Here is a 14,217-nt window from a genome sequence, read left to right as displayed (position 1 = left end):
TAGACATTTTTTGCAAGCTTTAGTACCAATAGACATTTTTTCTGCAAGCTTTAGAACCAATAGAGACACTTTTTGCAAGCATTAGAACCAATAGACACTTTTTACAAGCTTTAGAACCAATAGACATTTTTTGCAAGCTTTAGAACCAATAGACATTTTTTTTTGCAAGCTTTAGTACCAATAGACATTTTTTGCAAGCATTTTAGAACCAATAGAGAAATTCTTTGCAAGCATTAGAACCAATAGACACTTTTTACAAACATTTTAGAACCAATGGACACTTTTTGCAAGCATTTTAGAACCACTAAGGGCACTCACATTTGAGTAGACATGTGTTCAGTGTTATTCACAGCTCAGAGAAACGTGACCCTCTGCCTTCCTCCATCTTGAAGAGTGAGTGAGGCACACCACTTCCTGGTTTTATAGTTCCTCCCCCCTGCCGCCAGCGGGGGCAGCAGAGAGAATGGGGAATTTTGTAAAAACATTAATATCTCTGTCATTTTTCATCGACGGGAAAAATCCTCGGCACACATGCGGCGGAGGCGGGCTCTGAGCAAGGTGGCCAAAAAAGACGGCCGTAGGTGGCGGCGTTCTCTCGGAAATCGCAGCACTGACGGCCAAAAGCGGTCAAGAACAGAGATTTAGTAATATAGATAAAGGATATTTTGATTCTCACACGGGCAAATTCCACCATTTATTTTGCAGGGAAGAGAACAGAATAGGGGAGAGAACAGAGAAAACTGCATATTAAATTCTTTTGAATGCAATTCCCAGAATGCAGATGGAGGAATTCTAGCAGGGTCCCGTGGAATGCCATATTCCCAGCTTAATTGTATGTTTCACCAACAATAATACATTTGTACAATACCAGTCACAACTTTTAGACACCCTAAAGTAATTAGCCTCAGCACTTTGGCAGTGCACATCACTTGCAATTTGTAAAAACATGTTCACCTATCTGCACATGGCCAAGCAAATAAGCATCAACCTGATAATTGACCAATTAATCTGTTCTAGTGGTGCTGTCTATCTACCTCTGACGCTATTTTCAGGGAACGAAGTACTTGTAAATGATTCACAATGTACTCCTGGATCCTTCTGTTCTACAACACACTCCAAGGTACTGCAAAAAAAAAAAATCACTCCATCCACACGCAACATACCAATGTAAAGCAGATTGATTTCATAATAAACATGACCGAAAGCATTGAAAAATAAAGCAAGCTTCCAATACCTGTGTTAAAAATAAATACAAGATCGTGTCGAGAGAGAGAACGGAATGAGAAGCAACACGCAAAAGAAAGTTTTCAAGTCCAATTCTTCGTCGTTCAACAAAATCAGGATCCATGTTATCAGCAGATAATTTATGCCAGACAAATTCAGCCTGCAAGGAATCAAAGAACAGGTCATTCATGTTGGACTTTGTTAATTGAGTCTCAGAATTATATTGACAAACCCCCGCAGATTAGTGCAACCTATCAATTATCTGTCTTCAAGATTTTTTAATTATAGAGCGCGGACCAACAAGTCCACATCGTACTAATCGTCCAAACTCTCTCCAATGAATGGAGGTTGTTTTGTCTCCACTATCTCACCCTGAAACCCATTCAAAATATTGATCCTTATGTGGACTTCCCAACAAGCTCCCAGATTTCCACATCAATACAAACTAATCACACAGATGTCCTTGATGTCATACAGCATGATCGCAGTATGAAAGAAAGGGAAAAATAATCTGCATTTGAGAGTTGAGTTCAAGTTCCAGCAATGATTTAGCATTCCCTCCCCCCTCCCCCATATCCCCAAAAGAGAAACATATTAGAAGATCAACTAACAGAAGCTTGAACGGAATGCAGTAAATTATCAAATGCTTTCTCGAAATCCAGAGAGAAAAGGCTAGTTAAGAAACTTGAGGCACTTCGGGTGGGAGGGTCAGTCAACTTAGACAAGAAGCTGATTGAAGAATAGGCAGCAGAAAATTGTGTTAAAAGTCTAATTTCCAGTCTGGAGGATCACACATAGCATTGCTCCAGGAGCCAGATTCAGAGGGCAGAGACCTACTGTGAAAGGAATTGAATAACAAGGATGAGATTGCATATAAACAAGACTTTGAGAGCCTAGTTTCTCTACTAATTAAGCAATGAGGAAGTACTTTCCAGAACAAAATGCTTTTGGTAGTAACCTCAAATCAGTATTCTCCAGTTGTTGATTTTTTAACACCTCTTCATTCACCATTTTGAACATCAACTCTCCTCTAAGCATTTGTTGTACCAACACATCAGCCACATGTTTTCAGAATTTCACCCTACAAATCTTTCATTCTTGATATTAATGCAAGAGATTTTCCGAAACATCGTCATGAAACATAGAAAATAGGTGCAGGAGTAGGCCAATCGGCCCATCCAATATGATCATGGCTGATCATCCAACTCAGTATCCCATCCCTGCCTTCTCTCTATACCCCCGATCCCTTTAGCCACAAGGGCCACATCTAACTCCCTCTTAAATATAGCCAATGAACTGGCCTCAACTACCTTCTGTGGCAGAGAATTCCACAGATTCACCACTCTCTGTGTAAAAAATGATTTTCTCATCTCGGTCCTAAAAGCCTTCCCTCTTATCCTTAAACTGTAACCCCTAGTTCTGGACTTCCCCAACATCGGGAACAATCTTCCTGCATCTAGCCTGTCCAACCCCTTAAGAATTTTGTAAGTTTCTATAAGAACTTGACATAGTTCCGAGATCAGTTTGGAAATACTACACAGCCCAATTAGGAAAATAAAACACAAAGTGCAGGAGAAACTCAAGAGGGTCGGGCAGCATCTCTAGAGGATATGGATAGTGACGTTTTGGGTCAGGACCCTTCTTCAGACCCTGTCACTGAGTTACTCCAGCACATTGTAAACCAGCATCTGCTGTTCCTGGTGTCCAATACCCAATTGGTGTTCTGCAAACATCCAGTACAGCTTTTGCTTTTTATGGTGCTCCAGCAATGTGGCCATTTCAGTTTTCTAATCCAACTTTAAAATAAATTTATCCTTGATAACCTTGCGTCCAACTCACCACCTTGTTCGCTCCATTCTCCTCATCTGCAATCCAAAACACTCACCTTTTCACTCTGCCCAGATCTGATGGGTCCTCAAGCTGATACCTCAACCATTCCTGACTGCAGATACCACTTGACCCACTAAGGGTTTTAAGCATAATATTTTTGTCTTAGATTTCCAACGCCCTCAGTTATTTGCTCCAATTCCTTGCCTTTGTACTTTATTTTTTATTAATACTACAGAACAGTATTCAATTTTGCATCACATAGAACATAGAAATTAGGTGCAGGAGTAGGCCATTTGGCACTTCGAGCCTGCACCGCCATTCAATATGATCCTGACTGATCATCCAACTCAGTATCCTGTACCTGCCTTCTCTCCATACCCCCTGATCCCTTTAGCCACAAGGGCCACATCTAACTTAAATATTCCCTCTTAAATATAGCCAATGAACTGGCCTCAACTGCCTTCTGTGGCAGAGAATTCCAGAAATTCACCACTCTGGCCACACTTCATTACCAATGAATTCGAAGTCTCTCAGCTCTAGCACACCTTCAAACTTACCATTTAGTTTACAATACCTTTTCCTTTGCTTCCACCAAAGCATAGACGTTAACACTAGTTTCATTCCTAGCGTGCCTGACCATTTTAAGTCAGTCCTTGAAGTCTGCTTCAAAGCTACACGTTTATGATATCAGTTTTGCCATCTGCAAACTTTAGAATTATACATTCTGTACCCAACTTCAAGAGATGAATAATCGTCTTAATATTGACACAGGAACACTGCACAATTCACTGGATTGGAAAAAAATCCATCAGCATTTTTTGATGCCATTTGCTTTCACTTCACTACAGGTGTATTTAGTGGTCCTTTAACAAAGTAAAATCCCACAATATGTTAATCCTCACTGCCATTTTTTCACAGAACTTATCAAATGTGAGGATGCTTTTCATTGACTTTAACTCCGCCTTCAATACCATCATCCCCAGCAGACTGGTCACCAAACTCATGGATTTAGGACTCTCCCAACCCATCTGCCTCTGGATCAAGGACTTTCTGTCTAACCGCCCCCAGACCGTCAGACTGGGCCATCACCTCTCCACCCCCATCACACTCAGCACCGGCTCCCCACAGGGCTGTGTGTTGAGCCCCCTCCTCTACGCCCTCTACACCCACGATTGTGCCCCCGCCCACTCCACCAACACCATCGTCAAGTTTGCGGACGACACGACTGTGGTTGGACGTATCTCAGGAGGAGATGAGACAGCCTACAGGGAGGAAGTCCAAAGACTGGCAGCGTGGTGTTCAGACAACAACCTCATCCTAAACACCACAAAAACAAAGGAAATTATCATAGACTTCCGTAAGAACAGTGCAGCCCCCAAACCCCTATTCATCAATGGGGACTGTGTGGAAAGGGTCTCAGACTTCAGATTCCTGGGCACACAAATTACGGAGGATCTCTCCTGGACTACAAACACCACCACAGCAGTCAAGAAGGCCCAGCAGTGACTCTACTTTCTGAGGATCCTCAGGAAAAACAACCTGGAGGAGAAGCTGCTGGTGTCCTTCTACCGCTGCTCCATCGAGAGTGTGCTGGCGTACTGTATAACCACATGGTATGCCAGCTGCTCTGCAGCGGACAGGAGAGCCCTTCAAAGGGTCATCAACACCGCACAAAAAATCACTGGCTGCCCACTGCCCTCCCTGAAGGACATCTTCAGCTCTCGCTGCCTTGGCAGGGCAGCCAACATCCTGAAGGACCCTTCCCACCCTGGACACAACCTGTTCCACCTGCTGCCCTCTGGCAGACGGTACAGGTCTTTCAAAACTCGCACAAACAGACTCAGAGACAGCTTCTACCCCATAGCCATACGTGAACTTAACAATGCAAAATAAGAAATAACACTCACATTCAACTGAATGGTTCTACCTCAGCTGCTATTGTTATTTATCTGTAATTTATTTTTTATATGTATATATTCTTACCTTTTCTTATATATTTAAAATTGCTCTTGTGAATCACACCGTGGGATTGACTATTAAATTCCGTTGTACCACGTGCAATGACAATAAAGAGATTCATTCATTCAAATCGATAAACATGGTATATCTTAATACATCTATGCTGACCACGCATTTGCCTTCAGGTTTCCAGACTACAAAATCCAAGCCAGAAGACAGTCTCCAAAAGATTACATACTATTGCGGTGCTGACTGGCCTATAGCTGTAGTTAGACCGACTCAAGTAGAATAAACACAGCATTGTAACATCTACAATCCTGTCAACCTCCCTCCCCATACCAAACTGTCCTTTACACAATTGAAGACATATTGAATAAAATAAATATTCCCATAATCCCCAATCTGTGATTCTTGCTTCCTTTTACAATTTACTACCAACCATCTTTCCATGATATTAATTAAACTATAAACCTGGAGAGGTATAATGACGTTACCTTTTCCCTTCCCTCCCTTTCATTTCACTGCACATCTCGTATGTGTGTGTGACAAATAAACTTGACTTGACTTGACACCTTGTAGCCATTAATATGACATCCCAGCCCTTCCCTTGCTTGTGTCAGGCCTCTATAATTCCCACATCACAGTTACAGTGTGTGCAATATGCCTGCAGTTCATATTGATCACACATGCATCTACAAACTCCAAAACCATCTTCACTTACTTTCCATATTTCCAGTCTTTATTAAAGTAAATTCAAATAGTTTGAGCACATGGATAAAGATGAGATTGTCCAGTTGTCCTCATACAAAATATGTGCATAACTTAATTTCAGAGAGAGAAGTCCTCAAATTAGCAGTGTTAAATTTATAATTTAGCATCCTTGTACAGTAGTTGACTCCTTAAATGACAGCAGTCAAGAAAACTAAAGCTCCATAGTGGAGTATAATTCACAGACACTATTGAGAGGACCATGGTTCGCCCCCCCCTGCTGTCTTAACGTGATCCCAGGAGGTCAATAACAAGACATGGGGCAATCCCTGTACACATATTTTCCATACGCTGTAACTGGTTTCTTGAGTCCAGAGATCTATGTTAAATTTGTCCTTTAAACATTTGCAGAATCCAAAGAATAAGTACCCAGTTCCGAACAACATTGCTGATGCATGTGACCTCAAGTCAAAACGTTTCTTTCTAGTGACTCCACTATATCCTTTCTAGGTTGGTTCAAATGTTAGACGTTAGTTCAACTCAACATCCATAACAATGAAACATAGTCCAATGCGCCCAGACAGAAGCCAGCAAATAGTTTACAAGCTGTCTGCTGCAGAAATGTACCTTTTAGATTTAATACAGGGCATTAATAGATACCAACTTCCCCCTTCCTCAAATGACATTGGGGGATTTCCAAGTCTGGAAAGCCCTGGAATTGTGGAAAGGTCAAATTCAGCCAATGCAGCATCCTTTGATTTCCATCTACAGTACATGTCTACAACACAACACAAGTGGTCCTTTGCTGTTGACTGAGTCCAACTGATTTTCCAAAGTTAATGGCAGGGAATACCAACATAAGACAACAGATCATCGGCTTGAATTTCAAGTATTACTCACTCTTTTTTCAGGCAGAGGTGGCACCACTACGCAGGGATAACCAATAACCAAATAATTCCTCAGCAGTTCAAATTCACTGTATCTCCTCCACAGAGAGTCTGGCACGCTATTCTCATCGTCACTTTGAGAATCAATTGGCCTGCATGAGGAAATAAATCCAAATCAAGAGGTTAACATTAACATCAAAACAGCAATCTCCAGGTACAAACTAACAAAAATATTTGTTTGCGTGCAAGTTAACAAAAGGTAAACCATACTATTGCTAACAGACATTTTTGATCGAAAGCAGATCATTTGCATTTAACAATACTATTACAACACAGAATCAAGATGCACAACGCTTCCCACTTATGCAAAGACAGATCAAGGATGACATCTGTACCTGAAGCCTTATTTTTAATTGGCAAGGCCTTTGGCTTCTTGTCAGGAAGGGAAGCAAGGTTTGTTTGAATAGGGTGCTGTGTGTTGGTGTCACGGGCAACACGCCAAGGATGGAGCTGTGTTTTAAGAGGTCCTCACAGTGTTGCTTCCAGTAGACATTGACTGCTAGGTTCAGTTCAACAGGTTCCTGGTGCTCAGTATGGTGAGCCTTGATAGTGGTGAACCCACTATAAGCAAGTTGCTGAACCCCATGCTTTCTTTACCCACTCTATTCCTTAGATCATTATCTCTACCGGATTTTGCCTTAATGTGCCTGTGCATCCGTTTATTACCCCTACACCACACCCCTCTCCCTCATGTGCGACAGGAGGCACTGCAAACCATCGTTGATCTCAACTCATCCATGGGAGAATCATTCAATGGTGCTCACGTTGTTACATTTTGCCAGATTACTCAACGACAGCTCATCCAGGCATCAAAATCCCAACTGGCTGTGAACTGTCAGCCTGCAAGCAAACATGCTGATTTCTTTAGGGATTAAAAAGAGTAGATAGCTGGGAGGGGGAGGGGAGGGACTGTTACATAGAAACATAGAAACATAGAAATTAGGTGCAGGAGTAGGCCATTCGGCCCTTCGAGCCTGCACCGCCATTCAATATGATCATGGCTGATCATCCAACTCAGTATCCCGTACCTGCCTTCTCTCCATACCCCCTGATCCCCTTAGCCACAAGGGCCACATCTAACTCCCTCTTAAATATAGCCAAATGCGATAGGAAACAAGGGCAAACTGCAAATCACAATGACAATACGATGACTTCAGTTACAACAGAGAACAATTATCTTTAGTGGGGTCAAATTCATTTGAGAGACTGTAGACTGTCTACAGAACAGAATTTGCAATATCCTTCCGTGCATAAGCCCCATGTTCCATGATTTGTGCTTATTTTGAATTTTACCCACTCTGCCTTAAACTTAAATCCTATTGAATGTAGGACGGTAGCATTTTGTTGTATCAGGAAGACTGTCAAAGATGCCTGCCACCCTGGCAATTCCATTTACTCCATCTCATTTAGTTATTCTGTTATTGCAAGTTCGTTTTTTTAGTACCACAATCTTTGCACCTTTCTGCTGTTTTGCACTTGTTGTACCATTCATTACTATCATGTAGACACATACCCTGGTGTATGTGAAATAAATTAACCTGAATCAAGTGAAAGGTGCAGAAAGCACCAGATTTCACTGGAAGCAGCTAACTCTTCATACATTGAAGGTGGACACAAAAAGCTGGAGTAACTCAGCAGGACAGGCAGCATCTCTGAAGAGAAGGAATGGGTGACGATTCGGGTCAAGACCCTTCTTCAGACACTGCCCTGGCAGCAACCTTGCCATCTGCTGATAATGTAACCAGAGGATATAACCCAACACTCCCGAATTTGATAGTCATTGAGTATCGAAAGCACAAAAGCAAATCATATTGCAGAAAAATGTTTGATCCTTTTAAGAGTTTAAGATCCATTATAAATTACCAAAACCTCCTTCTCTCATTGTCTGTGCTAGTTCTCACCTAGGCCACAGCTAACAATGGTCTAGATGATTCCTTTATCATCGTTACTGTTTTGCATATCTTTTATTAATTTGTTTTCTATAACTCTCTCCATCACCATCTACATCTCTCGTTTCCCTTTCCTCTGATTCTCAGTCTGAAGAAGGGTCTCGGCCCGAAACGTCACATATTCCTTTTCTCCAGAGATGCTGTCTGTCCCGCTGAGTTACTCCAGCTTTTTGTGTCCTTCTTACCCCACCCCCGACTACAAATTTCTCATCCAGATTTAAGGTAACTCACTTTGAATCATTCCAGCTGCTACACTGGTTATGTTAGTGCAAGAGTGAGGCAGCTTAGAACCATATTCACACAGGATACAGAGCAGAATAATAAACCTCTCATTTCAACATCAACTTTATTTTAAGAATTTTGTGCCTTGGCATGTTCAGCTGTGGAGAACATAACAAATCAAGGGAAACAATAAATAAAGCAACAAACATAATTCTGAAAATGTGAGCTCATCTGTTATAATGACCTGCAGTATGTTGAAGCTATTTTAGCTCCTACAAATCAAGTGGATTCAATTACATTTCTAGTGAACATGGATTCAGGCCGTCAGAAATCAGTACTAAACCAGTTTCTTGTTCTGTTTCTCTTCAATTATTAGATATATTGGCCAATAACTTCAGTTAGTACGACATCTCAAACATGACAACCCAGTGATTGTTTTATGGGCACTGAAAGAAAAAACATTCATAAATCAATTAATTGTAGGACGCAAGTAGCTCACTTCCGTACACTTTTGGGAACTACACATTAAAAGTCAGCTGTAAGGTGGGTGGTTTACACTAATTCATAAAATAAAACCGATGCTTTGAGCGGTTTTGGGAAAATGTTTCCATTTTCAATGTTTCTTGCAATTTAAAGGACAAAAAATGTAATTGTGCACAAATCAATAGTTAGCAATTGGAGACAGACTGCAGCAGCATCAAAACGTGGAACCTCCGTCTGGGTTTCCTGCTGTAAAATGCACGGGTGGAGCTCCCACATCTCAATTCTGAGTGAAAATTTAAAATACTGTAGTATTATGCATTACTAATATGCTAAATATTTCCAGACTTTTGAGAAATTCAGAGACCTTTGAAATATTCCAAAGAGGCCCAGGTATGTAGGTTAATTGGCTTTGGTAAAATTGTCCCTAGTGTGTAGAGGATCGCTGGTGGACGCGTACTCAGAGGGTTAAAGGGCCTGCTTCCGCGCAGTGGCTCTGAAACTAAATGTGCAGGAAGGAACTGCAGATGCTGGTTAAAACCGAAGGTAGACACAAAAAGCTGGAGTAACTCAGCGGGACATGCAGCATCTCTGGAGGAAAGGAATGGTTGACGTTTCGGACCCGAAACGTTACGCATTCCTTCTCTCCAGAGATGCTGCCTGACCCTCAGAGTTACTCCAACTTTTTGTGTCTATCTCCAAAACTAAATATGGCTTTACAGTTTTGGCCAAATATTAGAGATCCAAATTACCCACTGGTTTAATAAATAGAAATGGCACCTCACAATTCATTGATTTCCATAATTTCCCTCTTGTTCCTCTTTCAGAGGATGGACATCTGAAACCGGGAAATACATTTCAAAGAGGGATACGATGTATAGGACTAAAATTGAGGAATTTCTTGAGATAGTAAATCTTGGGAATACACTGCTTGGAGGGTTGTTGAGGCTCAAAATCAAAACGGAAAGATTTCTATGTAGAGTAATCAAATGTAGGCAAGACAGAAGGAATTACACATGGTGGAAAATCAAACATGGTCTTGTTGAATGGCAAAGACCAAGGCCCAATGGCCAATCTCAAAACAACGACAGCACCAGGGCACAAATGCATTTTTGGAATAGTATATTTAACTGTGCAAGTAACTATTGGGTCTGGCCTCAACTTATTCTGGCCTTCACACACCATTTACCCCGACTGCACAATATGCCAAAAGGAGTCCAACATGTACACCTTTGCTTTTTTTAATTTAATAATGCATCACTAAAAATCAAATATGTTAATCTGATTTGAAATGGGTAAACATTAAGCAGCTAAATCTTCTATAACTCTTCAATGTAATATACGAGATATATAAACATGATGCCAAGAGAGTTCCACATAAACATGTTTTTTTCTATTAAAACGATCGGGAAGATATGCAAGCCTCTAATTGCTTAAATTTATTTTCCTACCCACTACACAAATTCACACTCAAATTGCCTGTATCTTCCTACCTGCTTATTTTGGCATTTGTTGATCAGAATTTTGAACAGAAACGAGTCCATAACTGCATGTTCCACGGGGTCTTTACCATATTTATATCTTTCTCAGCAGACTAAAGGGAGTTCCAAATATTTACATACGGATTCAAATGAATACAACAAAAAATCTACCTTAGTTTGGTGATCTAGACCCACAACCAAACCAAATTGTTAAGCTAATTTAAAATATAAGTTGCATCTTTAAACTTTTAATACTAATGAAAGGCATAATGCTGGAGTAACTCAGTAGGTCAGATAAAATCCTGGAAACTATAGATAGGGGTCATTGCAGGTCGGGACCCTTCTTCATGTTCTCCAGGGAGCTGCCTGACCCGCCGAGTTACTCCAGCATTCTGCCTTTCCTTGGTAAAGCAGCATCACCAATTCCTTGTTTCTACATTTTGACCTGGCTTTCTATACTATCCAGTCTAATGAAGCCAAAAGTAAATTGCTTCAAATAGAAAGTCAGATGAAATGGTCATGTGTAAAGTGCCCATTGGAATAATCAAAATGTGTTTATCAAATGCTAAGTCAGTGATATTACTAGGATCGCAACATTCCACATGTGCACTGTAATTAATCAAACAGCAAAGTCATAATAAATCACATTAGCAGCAGCAACAGTAGAATCAAGTGATGTAATTGTACAACCATCTCATTGCTCTATGACATTGTACAATAATTTTCTATAGTAATTATACTAACCCATCTTAGTGGTGTTACACAATAGCCATGACAGCATATCAAAACAAATGCAGATTGCAGTGCATTGCTGATATGTCAGCATCTCAGACGACAATTTAGTTGGCGATGTAAAGAGTAAAAGATTACAAACAGTACAATGCAGATTGTTAAGGCAGCTGGTGACTTACTCAAAATTCCATCTACACCTGGTTCTAAATATAGCTGAGAAGATTTCAATTTTAATGTCACTGGACTTTTGGCAAATGCAATTTTCACACCAAATATGAAGATTTTGATACATTGCCTAATTTGCAGTTTACCACTGCTCAATGTTATAAAATCAATTAACTTAAAAAACAAAATCAATAATTAACTCCCAAAACTAAACAATCACGGCTAACCATGACATTTGCTGCAAGTTCTGTAAATTAACTTATCAGCCTTGATACTGACTTGCCAAAAAATATCATCAGCTTCTCACCAAGGGGGAAAAGTGTTGGATATTCACACAGTCCAAGAGAAACAGTAATCTATATTACTAAATCTCTGTTCTTGACCGCTTTTGGCCGTCAGTGCTGCGATTTCCGAGAGAACGCCGCCACCTACAACCGTCTTTTTTGGCCACCTTGCTCAGAGCCCGTCTCCGCCGCATATGTGCCGAGGATTTTTCCCGTCGATGAAAAATGACAGAGATATTAATGTTTTTCAAAATTCCCCATTCTCTCTGCTGCCCCCGCTGGCGGCAGGGGGGAGGAACTATAAAACCAGGAAGTGGTGTGCCTCACTCACTCTTCAAGATGGAGGAAGGCAGAGGGTCACGTTTCTCTGAGCTGTGAATAACACTGAACACATGTCTACTCAAATGTGAGTGCCCTTAGTGGTTCTAAAATGCTTGCAAAAAGTGTCCATTGGTTCTAAAATGTTTGTAAAAAGTGTCTATTGGTTCTAATGCTTGCAAAGATTGTCTCTATTGGTTCTAAAGTGCTTGCAAAAAATGTCTATTGGTACTAAAGCTTGCAAAAAGTGTCTATTGGTTCTAAAGCTTGCAAACAATTATGTCCATTGGTTCCAAAGCTTGCAAACAATTATGTCCATTGGTTCCAAAGCTTGCAAACAATTATGTCCATTGGTTCCAAAGCTTGCAAACAATTGTGTCCATTGGTTCCAAAGCTTGCAAACAATTATGTCCATTGTTATGTCGATAAAACCAAAAGACTCAACACATCTTCGGGAATTTCCCTTTAAAATAGCTACAGAAAAATTCAAATATTTGGGAATTGAAATTACTAGAAATTACCAGGATATGTTTAAAGCCAATTATAATCCCTTACTCAAGAAATTGAATAATCTGATTAAATTCTGGAAAACACTTCCGATGTCCTTAATAGGCAGAATAAATGCTATTAAAATGATTTTCTTACCACAAATTCTATACCTATTTCAATCAATACCTATATATCTCCCAAAAAAGTTTTTCAAAAAATTGGACTCAGACATTACAAATTTTATATGGGATTATAAATCCCATAGAATACAAATAGCACACCTTAATAAACGAAAAGAGCTGGGGGGGTCTAGCGCTCCCTAATTTTATGTATTATAATTGGGCAGTAAATATTAAAAAAATGATTCACCTGCTGGACAATTCTGCACAGCAGGCGGACTGGATGGTAATGGAAAAAGGGGACTGCTCCCCGAGTAATATAGGAGCGACCATCCTCTCACCAATAAATTTGAATAATAAAAATTATAATAAAAATCCAATTATACATAACACAATAAGAACATGGAAACAAATAAAACAGAATTTAAAATTAAGAAACCTATCTCTTTTAATACCAATAGTCAATAATCCATCGTTTAAACCATCAATCATAGACAAATCATTTATACAATGGGAAAGAATGGGAATTAAAACGCTCGAAGATCTGTATGAATTGGGGAATTTACTATCATTCCAACAACTACAACTGAAATATAATTTGAAAAATAACCAATATTTTAAATATCTTCAAATTTGTGATTATCTGAAAAAACACACAAAAGACTATCATAATATGCCTTCCGACTTATTGGATGAAGCAATTAAGACCAAGGCGGAATCAGCTAATTTAATATCGTACCTATATAATATCATTTTAAACATAGAAATACCCACAACAGATGGAATTAGAAAAGATTGGGAACAAGAATTAGCTATAAAAATCTCAAAAGAGACCTGGGATAATCATTTACTACAGGTGCATAAATGTTCGATCAACGTACGACATACGCTCATCCAATTTAAAACATTACATAGATTATATTATTCAAAAACTAAATTAAATAAAATCTTCCCTAATGTTTCACCAATCTGTGATAAATGCCTGTGTCAAGAAGCTACCATAGTGCACTCTTTTGTTTTTTGTACAAAAATCCAAAAATTCTGGTATGAAATATTTGATATTTTTTCAAAATTGATCAAAATATAAAACTGGTACCAAAACCAGAATGGATTATCTTCGGAATATCGGAAGGTAACCCTGAATTAAACGTGTTTCAGAAGAATTTATTTAATTACGGGCTAATAATGGGAAAAAAGCTTATACTTAAATTCTGGAAAAATGCGCCCACACCAACAATAAAAATGTGGGTATCAAATATGTTTGAAACATTACATCTGGAAGAGATGAGATTCCTCTTAGCAGGTAAAGC

The 14,217-nt window shown here is 39.7% G+C and overlaps 1 protein-coding gene across 1 annotated transcript in view; it reads right to left on the bottom strand.

Annotated features, from left to right (window-relative positions):
* The window catches only part of snx4 (sorting nexin 4), a 45,318-nt gene that overhangs the window by 19,511 nt on the left and 11,590 nt on the right, over window positions 1-14,217 (bottom strand). Inside the window, exons 3-4 of the mRNA XM_055637722.1 lie at window positions 6,622-6,760; window positions 1,235-1,384 (exon numbers count right to left, since the gene is read on the bottom strand). Coding sequence (XP_055493697.1) covers window positions 1,235-1,384; window positions 6,622-6,760 — 289 coding nt within the window. The remainder of the gene's footprint in view (window positions 1-1,234; window positions 1,385-6,621; window positions 6,761-14,217) is intronic.

This window comes from Leucoraja erinacea, chromosome 7 (assembly GCF_028641065.1).
Source record: "Leucoraja erinacea ecotype New England chromosome 7, Leri_hhj_1, whole genome shotgun sequence".
Lineage (NCBI taxonomy): Eukaryota > Metazoa > Chordata > Chondrichthyes > Rajiformes > Rajidae > Leucoraja > Leucoraja erinaceus.
This window is presented reverse-complemented; position numbering and strand designations above follow the sequence as displayed.